The following is a 14,587-nucleotide window of genomic DNA, read 5'->3' on the forward strand; positions in this document are numbered from 1 at the left end:
GTGTGGATCATTAGGCAAAAATATTAAATAGTGAAAAATATATTAAAGCTTAAATCTTTTTTTACTTATCATTTTTATTTTAGCTGTATGTGCTGCCCCAGCTAATGCTGATGATGTGACTTACATGTTTGTAAGTAAAAAGGAATTTTATTGGCCGGGAGAAGTTCTGAAAATTGAATGTAAACCTGGTTACAGATCAGAACTGCAACAAGTTCAGTGTCGTAACAAAACATGGGAAGACCCAAATTGTACACGTAAGCTTTTCCTTTCAGAAATTTTTTTTTTATAACTGGCTTCATTATGATATGATTTACATTCAACCTCAATAACCTCAATATTATTAACTGTTTTCTATTCTCAAACAGGAGATAATACATTTTGCACAACTCCACCAAAAATTGAAAATGGAACTATTGTCTCCCAAGAACAAGAATACCCAAATGGATCTGAAGTGAAATATAGATGTGATAGGTTTCATAAAATTGTTGGCAAAGACACAATTACATGCAGACTGGGAAACTGGAATAAACCACCATCATGCATCAAACGTAAGTAGGCTACATCAGCTTCCATGATGTCGTCCCCGAAGGAAAGTTGTGCTGTCTTTGTGTCACATAATTCTAACTTTTTCATAATAATTCTGACTTTTTTTCTTCTAAACTCCCTTGAAAAGGGAGCATAAACTGTTACCATCTCCTACTCCACCCCCTACTCTTGCAGCTTTTGTGTATGTTTTTATGTACGTGCCTGTGTGTGTGTGTGTGCCTGTGTGCTTGCGTGTGTGTGTGTGTGTGTCTGGTTGTGTGGATGTGTGTGTGTGTATTCATGTGTGTGTATGTCAATTTGTCTCTATCAAATGATATGGGATTTTGAAGACTGATAACCTACCTATTTCAATATTTGAATTTTTCAAAAACTGATAACCTATATATCGGCCGATGGTCATTTTTAACAAACACAATGTAAAAATGTTCTCCCATAACAAGGTTCTAATCAAGGAGGGCATTATGTATTTGAATAGGCCTAACTATCTACCGGTAGATTCTTAATGAAAGGCTCTTCAATATACAGTAATTTATTTGTTTAAGAAATAAAAGAGTGTATAGAAAGAATCTTATTCTTATAGAAAGAATAAGAATAAAATAGGTCTTTGTTCTGTGATCATCACATTGCCATAAACTACATTGTGAGCAGTTTATACTTGCAGTGCCCGTTCAAACATGCTATTCCTGAAGAAAACCCATAGCCCAATTGCATGCCCGCATGCTTTAAAATCAATAATGAATATTGAATATTATTTTATAATACATTAGCCTTTAATACATGTGCAGTGAGCAGAATTTAGGCATGGCTGCATGTGAAATTTTTTACAGATCAAAATGATAAACCTAACAGCTATTTTGAGTTAAGGCTATGTTTATTGTTAAGCCTATTGAATAACTTCATGACAGAGAACACAAACCATTTCGTGGAATGATGCATCATCATATGAAATTTGCAACGCTGTGACTTAAAAACAGTCTCTGGTAGGCAGCATAAAGGTCACTGCATACTCGCCGTTCCCGACCTGTAGCGCGACAATGTGATGTCACAGGAGCACTGTACCATTAAATACTCGCGTGTGGTGGTCGCGACACACGTTGCAATATTCTCCTGAACAGAGGTGTCGCTGTTGTTAAAAGGCTAACGCAAACTAGGTTACACAGTAGAAAAAGCTGCAGTAAGAAACACTAGCTAGCCTCTGTGATGGTAGTTGTGAATAGCAGCAACCAAAGTCTGAAGTACCATCATCATTATCATCTAGTTTCCAAGGTGTGTGCAGGTAGATAGATAGAAAATAAATTGTTTCTATTCTTTCCTCTTAATTCCATGTGTTGCAACTCTTGCTGGTAACTTTGTTAACTTATCCAGCAAACTATTAAGAATTCACGACTGTAACAAAACACTGCAACTCTCGCTTGCCCTCGAACTAGTCCATCTTCCGGTTTCCTGTTTGTCACGCTCAGCTGAAAAAAATAGAGTGGTGCGCTACCGTGTGCTACCGTGTGCCAAAATCCTGGTGCTCCAGAGATCTACGTCATTTTGACGTCACATTGTCGCGCTACCGGTTGGGTGTTCGGCGAGTATGTAGTGAGCCTAAGTGACATCTCGCTTTGTCTGCCAATCATGGTCTGTAGCTGTGTGGTTGGCAGCCTGATCTCACCAAATGGTGTAGAATGACACGCCGGTTTCTTAAGTCATTTGGCATGTTATTTGACACCTTTCATGCTTTTGGCATACAGTTTGACGCTCTTAAGCCTACATTGACTTTCAATGCTGTGTGGCATTCAGAAACGTCCTTAAATTCGGGACAACTAGCATATCGCTCGTTTCAATTTGGGACCTTGCAGTCGGAATTGTCATTTGTTTATTCAAAGTCTCAAGTTCAAAATAGCCTGGGCTATTCCAAGTGTCAGTTTATTGCACATAATTTCCCCCTTGTTTTGAATAGACTTGAATATGGAATATTTGGGAATGTGAAAATAATTGCTAATGGACAAATTAATCATTAGATTAATCAACAAATTAATCGTTAGATGATCATATTTGTAAAATGTTTTGCTTGCGTAAAGGGAGAGACATTAAACATAAAGTGTTTGTTAAAAATGACTATTGGTCGTTATATTGGTTATCAGTTTTTGAAAAACTCAAAAGTCGAAATCGGTATCGGCCCTCAAAATCCCATATTGGTCAGGCTCTATAAAGACAAGGAGACAAATTGAGATACACACACACACACACACACACGCCAGAAGCAGACACACACACACAAACATGCACACTCAAACACCCGTACGCATGCACACAGGCACGCACGCGCGCACACACAGGCATGCCAAACAAGGATACACAAAAGTTTCAAGAGTGGGGTATAGAGGAGGAGATGGAGACAAATTCTGCCCTGCAAAGGCTAAGAGCAGTATCTGCACTTTTTCAAAAAAAAAAATTTGCACAAATAAGAAGTACATGATCTGCTCTTCAATCTGTTAAAATTCCATATGGCTACCTAATACATTTCTTAGCTAAATTTACATTTTTAGTTTGCAGTTTGTATAGAAAAGTAGAGGGAAACCAAGGCAGAGTGTATCTGCCCTTACTGCCTTGATTTCAATGGCCATTACTGCATTCTGCCTTTGTTTCACTTGCCCTTACTCTAATAGGGTGTGTGTGTGTGTGTGTGTGTGTGTGTGTGTGTGTGTGTGTGTGTGTGTGTGCACAGGGACAGACTGAGACTAAAAAAAGGCCCTGGACTTTCTTCTAAAAAGGCACACTACCATTCACACTCACACACACATTAGGTGTCTATCATGATACAGTCTCACAATGTTAAATGCCAGTGAAAGTATCATATTCAAAATAGTCAGTCGGATTTTACAAAAAGTAATTAACATATACTTTGACAAATATAAGCAGCAGTGTGCAAAGGTGTCAAAGGTTAGGTTTTGGTGTGCAGCAATGCAATATTGCTTGACATGAAAGTCTACAAGAATAGCTGATTGATTTCGTTCCATTTTTTCATAAATGTTTATAAATGACAGAGTTGCCATTGTTAAGGCATCAAGTACCTCCTCAATTAATATAAAAACTGAGTGATTATGATAACTTGCTACACTTTCCACAAAATGTTATTGTATGACCATGTAAGTATAAGCCGTAATGCAAAGGCAAAACGCAGTATAGCCTGTAAAACTACCAGATTTTGCCTAAATGTCAAAAAACAAAATGTTTAATATTCACCTTACTTTGACCTATCTAAGTATACCCCTTGTTGTTGAATATAATTTGATGCTTATACTTGGTGTAAGAAAAACACAAAAAGCTGTTTTTCTCAGTTTGGCATTTTTGCAGATACTGCTCTTTGGCTTTGTAGGGCAGAATTGATAAGTGTGAAGGGGGGGTTGGGTGACTCTACAGTACGTCTAAGCACTTAGTGTAAGTAACAATATAAAAAAGACACTTTACCAGTAAAATATCACAGGAAGCGTCATCACACCTGCGGCGATGGCAATTGTCAGGGAGGTAAAAAGGGGCGTAGTACAATGAGTTCTTGAATTTAAATAGATGTGCTGTTGTACTGATTGGCCCTTATCTGGATACCTCACTCAGAGTCACTCACAATGCAGCCACCTGAGCTTGAATGAAAAGTGGGCACTGCACCACTTCATTCTGCTACACCTGTAAGAGTAGAAAGACTCAAATTAATAGACAGGACGCAGAGATAAAGACAAACTACGTTCGCAAGGATAAAAAAAGAAACATGTGAATCAAATGGAGCATGTTCTGGATGAAGAAAGTGGTGGTGAGTCTGATAATGAGAGTGTGGATGTAAATTGATATCGGTTCACATGTCTCTATGGTATCAGAGACAATCTACAAAGATAAGTTACAGCACCACACTCTTCAACTGACCAAAGTAAGACTAAGGATCTATACAGGAGAGGCTGTGCTAGTGTTAGGAGTTGTCAATGTGACACTGGATTATAATAGTCAATAAGTGACTCTACTCTTGTACATCATCAAAGGAAACCGTCCAGCCCTGTTGGGCCGAAGCTGGCTGGAAAAGCTCAGGCTGAACTGGCAGGTAGTGTTCCTGGTGGATGATGGTGGCACCGGTCCTCTACAGGAGATATTAGAGAAACACTCCAAAGTGTTTGAGGATGTCCGGATACTCAAGATAGGACTCAATGCAGGCGGAATCTTCAGACAAACACGTTTATTTGCTTCGAACTTACAGTTATAAACTTACTTACAGACAGACAGTACTTCGACAGGGTGAACAGAGAGACGATCCGACAAAGAACAGAGAAACAGGAGGGTAGAAATACACAGACCAATTAACAGAAAGATAGGACTGTATGAAACCAACAAGACAAAAAACAGGGAACAGGTGTGAGGAGAAACAGAGGGAAACTAACGAGACAGGAAGTGCAGACCATATAAGGGAATGGGTGAAGACAAAGACACATGACCAGACAGGTAAATACAGAGCACAACATAAAACAATACACAGAATGGCCACCAGGGTGGCACAAAGTCATCAGTCCAGGCCAGATCCTGACAGAAGAAGAATTAGGCAGCAGGAAAGACATAACAGTTAAGCTGCGAGCATTAAGCCAGGAAGTACTTCAAAGTGCCTGAAAGCGAGACATGTTCGTTATGCTATCAAACCCAAAGTTGAAGCTGAATTAGATAGATTAGTTAAGAGTGGTGTGTTGGAGCCGGTGAGAACATGTGAATGGGCCACACCAATTGTACCAGTCATAAAAAAGATGCATCTCTAAGAATCTGTGGTGATTTTAAAGTCACAGTAAACCCATTGATGACATTTTCGCTGGTCTGGCTGGGGGACAAAAAATCAGTAAGGTGGACTTATGTCAAGCTTATGATGCATGTGGACCGAGAATCTCAAGGACTACTTACCATTGTAACACATAAAGGTCTGTACAGGTACCAGAGGCTCTCTTTCGGAATCACATCACATCTGCAACCACCCTGCATTGTTCCAAAGAGCTATGGACCAAATCTTGAGTGGGTTACCCGGGGTTCAGTGCTATTTAGATGATTTGTTGATCACTGGACCTGATGAGCAGTCACACTTGAGAAACCTGGATGCAACACTGCAAAGACTGGAAGAATATGGTCTCAGAGTAAAAAATGAGTCAGCTGAGATCTTTCCATGGCCTGCTGACCTACTATGCAAAACTTGCCTTCAACCTCGCAACAAAACTGAATCCGCTGTTACACAAAACAAAGGCTTGGGAGTGGACAGACAAATGCGAGAAGGCTTTCAAAGACGTGAAGTGGGCTCTGTCTACATCCAGCACCCTCGCTCATTTTGACCCTAAACTACCAATTCAGTTGGTTTGCGATGCCTCACCATACGGTGTGGGCGCGGTGGTGTCGCTTATTCTCCCATCCGGGGAAGAGAGACCTATAGCTTTTGCTTCGCAGACTCTAAGCCAGGCGGAAAGCAGGTATGCACAAATTGAGCGCAAAGCTCTGACCATCGGCCACTTACCTCTATCTCTGGCTCTCATACTGGCATTCCATCAATTGCAGTCAGCCGCATGAAGCGATGGGCTCTGTTATTATCTGCCCACCAGTATGACATTAAGTATAGGAAAGCGGGTCAGCATAGTAATGTGGATGGGCTAGACTTCCGTTGCCAGTTGCGCACATTGAGTCAACTCCAGCTGACATTTTTTACTTCAGGGAAGTGATGGCTGCCCCTGTGACTTTAGGTCATGTGAGGAAACACACCTGGACCGACCCAGTCCTTTCAGAGGTTGTGGACATAGTCACTATGGGGAAGAGGGGAGTGTTGACATCAACTTTGCAGCCATATCTGGCACGAAGGAATGAGCTCTCAGTCCAATCTAGATGCCTATTGTGGGGCTATCGCGTCATTATTCCACCACCATTAAGAGAAAAAATGCTGGGGTGCTGTGGCTCAACAGGCTACAATGCTCATACCATATACGGGTCCAAGTGCCCACGGGGACCCAGGTTCGAATCCGACCTGCGGTCATATCCCGGTCCCACCCCATCTCTCTCTCCCACTTACTTCCTGTCTCACTCTTCACTGTCCTACAGGCTTTTTGCCTTCATTTGCCTACACAAATGAAGGCAAAAAGCCCAAAAAAAATATATACAAAAAAAAAAAAAAAGAAAAATGCTAAATGAACTCCACTCTGGACACTGTGGTGTGGTGAGAATGAAAGAAATTGTGCGCAGCTATTTCTGGTGGCCATGCCTTGATGCAGCCATAGAGGAGAAGGCAAGGTCATGTTCTGACTGTCAGAAGTGGAGAAACCTTCCCCAGCTAGCCCCTGTGCGCCCTTGGGACTGGCCTGAAGACCCGTGGCACAGAGTTCATATTGACTTTGCTGGGCCACAGGATGCAGGCGCCGCTCCCCTGGGACCGGACCTCCTCTCGATAGCATATCCATTTGTCGCTGTCGCTAAGCCCCGCCCCCCATTGTTACCGTGTGAAAACTCGGACAAACAAACCAGACTTGATTAGAAATACATTGTGGACAATGGCAGCTGACAGTATATGAAAGCAGGCTTTGAGGACGTTTTGGTGGTAAAGGATTTACTTTCCTCCAGAAGCTATCAAAAGGGACTTAATTATGCTATGGAGGGGTGTATTCAAAACTTTAGAATACATGCAAGGTGACAAGCAGTTGTGGCGAGTAGCCGTGCAAATCACCGTGCAAAAACCACTGACGTTAATGCTAGCTAGCTAGTGGAAGATTGATACTAAGATATGTTAGGTTACGTTAATATTTGATGTAACGTTAGTAAGAATATAATAGTTGGTTAATGAGCATTTTTATCTTAGGATTTAACAGGGAACCTGCTGCCCCCACGTTGTTGGCTTAGTAGCCTACATTACGTCGAGCTCTTGCAAACGCGAGAGACGTACTGTAGGCTACTGTTGATGAAAATATATCCTGTTTTCTAGCCTCTCGGGGTACCGGCTATCAGTATTACACGTCCCCCATGCAAAACGTTTGACCATGGTTATCCGTCGGGTTTTTTGAGTTAATAAACTCCAAAAATAACAATTAATTTGTCATTTTATGCCTCCTCCCTGTTGTTTCCTATGGAGTTGTCCGAGCTGATGTCCGAGTCCCGTTGAGCCTGGACTGTCATTGGCTCATCAGCGTTCTAAGGGTGGCGCTTAGCGACAGGTCAATTCATCTCGCCGGGTCGGGTGTGGGCCCACAAGAGTCGGGTGTGGGCCCACAAGATAATCTCCCTTGTCACTTTCATCATAGAGGCCGACCATAGACCACCCTGGTGGTTTATGTATGCTACTGCCGCCGTGCTGTCCGAAAGGATCAAAACGTCCAACTGTGCAATAATCGGCTAGAAGTAATTCAGGGCTTGCCTGACCGCTAGATGTTCTAGGATGTTTATGTGCTGGGCACTCTGGATGTCTGACCACCTGCCTTTTACAGAAAACCCTTGACACACCGCACCCCAGCCCGTCTTGGATGCGTCCGTTGTAATTACAATATGTGCAGAAATTCGACCTAGGCATACACAGGGGCGGATCTAGAGATTTTTTCCTGGGGTGGCATGAGGTTCCAGGAGGGGGGCCATGGACATTATTCAAAACTTAAAAATCTACGGATTTCATTGAATATGTTTTGTCTACATTACATTACACGAGGTGGGAGGCAAATCGGAGATGTAGCTGGCTTTTTGGATGATGTGGGTCTTAATATGTGAATTTCTTTCTCTGTGTAATCACTATACAGTCTGTGTAGTCTACTTAAATTATACAGTGTCAAAAAGCAATTCTAGGGGGGTTTGGAGGTATGTTCAAGAATGTAATTATCTACCACCTCACTAATAAACATGCAAACACACATACTGGTGGACAATAACTAAGTACTGGGTATGGGTATCTAATTCAATTATTTAATTCTTTGGAAGGTTTTTACTTCAACCCCCACTACAATTAAAGGCCAAATATCTTTAGCAGGGATTAGAAACGATTCAAAGAATGAAAAGGAAAACACAGTTTTTTTTGGAAGGACGTAACTGAAAACAGGAGCAAAACCAATTGTTCGAGATTGAAAAACGCCATTTTCAATTTTAGATAACCGTTAATAACGGTATTTATCATTCGATTAACCTTTGTTTGAATATTATTCAAAACTCCATAGGCTTGGAAAGTCACCTGCCCACACAGTGTTCCCCAGACCCCTTATAAGATGAATTTAGTCAGATGTTATGAATCAGTATCTCCCCTGCATAATTGGCTAGAACTACTAGTTGATGTGTAAAAAGAATATTAATATCCAACACTATCTAACTGCCTTTTCCAAGTATGTAGTCTAAATTACTGAAACAATTTGTGAAATAAGATACCAGAGACACTAGGCAAATATTTATAAGGACATTTTCTGTGCCTTTAAGTTAGGCTATTATTTTTAAGACCTAATATTATATAGGTATTATAATATTATGATATCAAATAATGTTTTTGCTCAGAACGAACCTAAATGGAAATCGGTCCCCCTCAGTCCCTGATCTTTAGTGCCAAATGTTGTTTTGCCATTCACAATTTAGGCTACTCACTCACAAAGTGGTGAATAATGAAGTACATGTATACTGTATTAAAGTACCTTTATAAATATCCTATTAACCTATTAAAATATCCTATTAATTATTAAACTACCTCAAACACGAGTGAACAAGCAACATGTTAATTTCTTGAGGACACAAACTCCTGTGCTGGCCTCAGCTTATTGGTTCATCTACCAGCAAATGATTGAAATCTATCACCCAATGAAACTGGAAGATTTAACTGGAATCTAGACAATTACATCTCATGCACAAAGCTTCATATGTGATGTGCTTTGACATCATCAAACGTCTAGTCTATAGCCTATTCTGAGTAGGGTTTGTTTGAAAATAGTAGGCTACTTTTACTTATTGTGATTGAGTAGAATTTCAGTCATGTAACTGTAGGCCTACTTTACTTGTGTAGATTGATTTACACCATATATGAAAAGAAAGGAAAAAGGTTTTTGAGAACCCGTGTTGAATTATCACGTGTATTAATGGGTTGACATTGACAGCTGTATTTACAATCAAAGGTTATAAACTAGCGACACACACAAATACACTTTAAACGTTAAACGTTAAGCTACGCATGAGCATGCCCTTATTATCTGACCTGACCATCATCGAAAAATTCGATGAGACAAAGTCTTGCGGAGGTAAATGACATAGACTAACAGTGAGGTTGTTGCAGGGTTAACTGATTTATGGACTGACTATGGGTCTGAGTATGGACTTGGTGGTCAAACTTACCACTTCGTTGTAGGCCTACAGACAGTTGGCACATAGTTGCATGCACTGTGCAATCTGCTGCCAATGGTGAAATTTCGCGGGGGTCACTGCACTCAGTGCGCTGATGGTGATGGGTGAAACCATTGTGAGGGGGCGGGGGATTCTAAATCGGCGATTTCTGTTTGAGAGAAGTTTGGTGCGGGTTTCACACCTTCTCACAGTCCAACATGTATGAACATAAAATATACTAAATATAATAAAAAATATTATCTGATTTATAAATGGGGTGGCAAGACTGTGTCCCAGGGGTGGCAGTTGCCACCCTTTGCCACCCCGTATATCCGCACATGGGCATACACCCTTGAGATAAACTCTCTCGTCCCGCCACGGCTCCTACGTCTGTAGGCCTTCTAAATTGTTTGTCACAGTTAAGTGTTTGTGCTTGTCTCTGACCGGATGTAATTTGTGAGTGTTGAACTACCGCTGGACTGGGCACAGATGCTGCAGTCCTAACGGTGTTACAGATGAGGCTGCTGTAAGTAAACCTAGGAGCCTCTGAAAATATTGTGCAGGTAGGCAGCGCTCTCTTGTGGCCACCCCAAGGTACTGCCTGAGGGAGATTGTGCGTGAGCTCGAGAGACAAGCTGTCATTGCATTGGAGTGAGGCAAGAGGGAGAGTCTAAATGGAAGAACAAGGGCAAACCGTAGAAAACGCCTGTGTGTCTGGGGATGATTGACAGGTGGAAGTAAGCGTTGGTCAAATCTAATTTCACAAACCAATCTCCCTCACGTATCTCCTCTAGGATTCTTTTCGTCGTGAGCATACGAAACGTGTAAGTGCGCAGTGCTCGATTTAGTTGTCTCAGATCCAATAACGGTCTAAGGTCCCCATCTTTCTTGGGTACAAGAAAATATCAATTGAAGTGGCCGCACGGCTTCCCTGATTGCATTCTTTTTTTAGCAACGACTATCTCTTGACTGAGGATGTGCGCTTCCTGCTCAGACAGGCCTACCATATTTAGTACCCAGGGCGAGTCTTTGGCTATCACACGCCAATAATGTATATGTTTTTGAAAAGGGGACCCGTGTAATGTTGACAGGGGAATCTTTGACCTGTGTATTGACACTTCATACGATGGTAGGGAGTGATTGTGTGTGGCAATTACGATGTTTGTGGAACTGGTGTGCTTATGACTGAGGACCGTGCTGTGCCCAGCGCGGCAAGGCAACGGGGTGCTTTAATGAGGACAGTGGGCCCGTTCGGTCGTTCCCCGTGGCTTTTCTGCACAGAGGAAAGACAGCATTGGAAGTTGAGAGCGGGCATGTTCAGTTATTCCCCATAGCTTTTCTGGTACATAGGGAAGACGTCATTGTAGGTTGACAGTGGGCATATTTAGTCATTCCCCGTGGCTTTTTTGATGGGCTGAGGCCCCTTTCCCCTGACGCCGGTCATCACATCAGAGACGCTGAGTGCGCTGCTTGGGGCCTGCCTGGCGTGGTTCTTGCATGTCCGGCCTGAATTTGTCCATCCTCTGCCTGTTGTAAGCCTTGGCGGGTGGAAACCGCGGGGAGAGGGCCCGGGCTGTTGCCTGTTGAAGTTAGTGTTCGAAGCCGAGGAGCTCCGTGAGGTAGCCGAGTGAGAATGCCTCCGTATTGCTCCACACTGTTCTGCTTGCTGGTGGACAGTGGAATGCTGAAGATGAGGAAGCACATGCTGGTACACCACTGACTGCTTCTGAGTAGGGTTGGGCACCGAAACACGGTTCTAATATGGCACCGGTGCCGACGCAAACGGTAGTAACTGCATCGAATAACAACATGGATTTCGGTGCCTCATTTCAGTGCTTAAATATTGTTTTTTTTATTATTTTTTTATACAAGGCATCACTGCATGTCATGCGCCATCTCTAACGTCTTGCTCTGATAGCAACACATCCAGATACAGTTAGCTACTGAACACTGAATGTATATACCAGAGGGGTGCACCACATAGGCGAGTGGACAGTGTTTGACAGCTTGCGTGAGCCCAAGTAGCTTACTTTAAAGCGATATCACGAGCTCCTGTCAAAATCTAGCAGTGGGCCTAACTACACACAAGCAAAAGGCTATGAAACATCATCAACAGTATACGTTACACAGTATCCTTGCTAATGCACTAACTGGCATTTATTTGTAATGTTATCAGCAAAGTTGTAAGGTGAAAACTTTATTTCACGGTGTGTTCTAAACAACATAATGGCATGATATTAATCTTTCATGTGCATGAGGCCCATATAGCATCACAATGAATAGGAAGATCATGTTAAAAGTTAGCTGGCAAATACATAAATATGTAGGTTACATACCTGATGTCACTGAGCTGTCAAAGAGGCTACGAAACCATCTCCGTATGTTATCGCTAATTAAACTCAGCTGACTGGTGTTAGCGCATAGCCATAGTTGTTGTTAAAATGCCTACTAGGCTAGCGCTGGGACTCTAAACACTTCAACACTGACATGTAGCCTAACACAGGGGTCCCCAACCTTTTATCTACCATGGACCTGTTTGATTCCCATTTTTTTTTCACGGACCGGGGGGGCTTCGGGGGTTCAATGTTCCATATGTGTTGTGCATGCATTACTTGAAAAGAACTAGCTCCAGTTATGTATGAACAGTGAAGGTAACAAACTCTTAAACATGAGAAAAACGTGAACTTGAAGAAGTGAAAATTGAACAATATGAACAATGAATATTGAACAACTTAAAACTACATCTATCAAGTGTGAACATGTTTAACAAAATATGGGAACAAAACATGGGAACTAAACGTGCATTACGAATATAATCAGTGGGAGCCCTGTGCTTGTTTCCCTGCAACAAGAAGGTTCCATCTGGGGGTGATGGAAGATAGTGACACCCTCAGTGTGTTTGAAATGTCCAGTCGATTGCGCAATTTGGTCTTAGTTGCAGTCATTGCCGAAAACCCGGCCTCGCATAGGCCTACGTGGTGGGAAATGGTAGCAACGTTTTCAGCGCTTTTACGGCTATCTCGGGATATTCTGCTTTGGTTTTGATCAAAAAACCCGCCAGAGAGGTGTCCTCATACACATTCTTAAGACCACCGTCATTTGCAATTTCGATTAATTGCTCTTCCTCCTGCGCTGACAAGTTAGGACTATTCGGGATATTGACAAATGGCTTGCGGACCCACTCATTGGTTTGCTGTGGATCTTTGGAGGATGGGAAGTAATGCTCAAACTCATTTGAAAGCGCAACAAGGTGATCGCGCACCAGCTGCGAGAAAGGGCCCTGCCTCAGTTTCTCCCAAAACCCCCACTACTGTTTGGAACATATCAAATACACCCCGGTCCACTAGTCGTCCCCACAAATCAAGCTTGGCTTTAAATGCAGCGACTTGAGGCTTTGAGAGACTGCTTTGAGTCCACTGACTGGAGTGTGCTACTGAATAGAGAGGACTTCACACATTGCACTACTGACTATCTGAACTATCTGAAATAGTGAGGACTTCACACATTGCACTACTGACTATCTGAACTTCTGTATGGACATTGTTGTTCCCACAAGGACTGTACGCTGCTATCCAAATAACAAGCCTTGGATAACCAGCAATGTCAAGACCCTTCTCAATAGGAAAAAAGATGGCGTTTAAGGAGGGGACATGGCAGAGCTGAGGCGAAAGTACAGGGGAACTCAAGATTAAGCTGAAAGAGGCAAAGGAGGACTACAGAAGGAAGATGGAACAGAAGCTGCAAGATAACAACATGAAGGAGGTGTGGGACTGTATGAAAATCTATCACTGGCCTTAAGAAGAGCAGCAGCTCTGTGGAGGGAGACCTGGTCAGGGCTTAACCAGCTGAACCACTTTTTACAACAGGTTCGATTGCCCACCCCCAGCCCCCACCCCACCTCATTACCAGTGCAACACTCACCCCCACCATCACTGGATATTGCACCCCTCCCCACATGGCTACCATGAACAAAGAGGTGACAACGACCTCAGTCAACAGCCATCAGACACACAGACCTCAGATGCTGCCCCCTCCCTCCCTTCCCCACCTCCATCATCACTGCTGATCAGGCTATCGCACCTCCTCCCCCACATGGTGACCACGAGCAGTGCGACAACAATGGCTTCAGCCAATGGCCATCAGTCCCCATCCACACGACAACCCCTCACAGAAGCACCCCTCCTCCTCCTCACCCTCCCTCCCCTCACCCCCCATCATTTCAGGACCAAGTAAGTTATCTCTTAAGGAAACTCCATCCTCGTAAGGCAGCCGGGCCTGACAGACTGTGTCCAAGGCTGCTCAAGGCCTGTGCTGCTGAACTGGGGGAGCCACTGAAGCACATCTTCAACTGGAGTCTACGTCTTGGACAAGTTCCAACACTGTGGAAGACATTATGTCTCACCCCCGTTCCCAAGAAACCACACCTCAGCGAGCTTAATGACTTCAGGCCTGTTGCTCTAACATCACATGTGATGAAAACAATGGAGCGGCTGGTCTTAGGTATGCTCAGACCCCAGGTACGCCATGCACTAGACCCTTTACAGTTTGCATACCAGGAGAAAGTGGGCGTGGACGATGCCATCACTTATCTTCTACACAGGACACATTCTCACCTAGACAAGGGGAAAAGTGCTGTGAGAATCATGTTCTTTGATTTCTCAAGTGCTTTTAACACCATCCAACCCCTCAGACTGGGAGACAAGCTCTTGCAGATGGGTGTGGACGC

The 14,587-nt window shown here is 43.0% G+C and overlaps 1 protein-coding gene across 2 annotated transcripts in view; it reads left to right on the top strand.

Moving 5' to 3' along the window:
- Positions 1–14,587, top strand: part of LOC125301126 (complement factor H-like) — a 67,396-nt gene that overhangs the window by 23,124 nt on the left and 29,685 nt on the right. For both annotated transcript variants that reach the window (XM_048253432.1, XM_048253431.1), the window contains exons 13-14: positions 84–254; positions 366–548. In XM_048253432.1, the coding sequence (XP_048109389.1) occupies positions 84–254; positions 366–548 (354 nt within the window). The remainder of the gene's footprint in view (positions 1–83; positions 255–365; positions 549–14,587) is intronic.

Source organism: Alosa alosa, chromosome 9 (genome assembly GCF_017589495.1).
Source record: "Alosa alosa isolate M-15738 ecotype Scorff River chromosome 9, AALO_Geno_1.1, whole genome shotgun sequence".
Classification (NCBI taxonomy): domain Eukaryota; kingdom Metazoa; phylum Chordata; class Actinopteri; order Clupeiformes; family Clupeidae; genus Alosa; species Alosa alosa.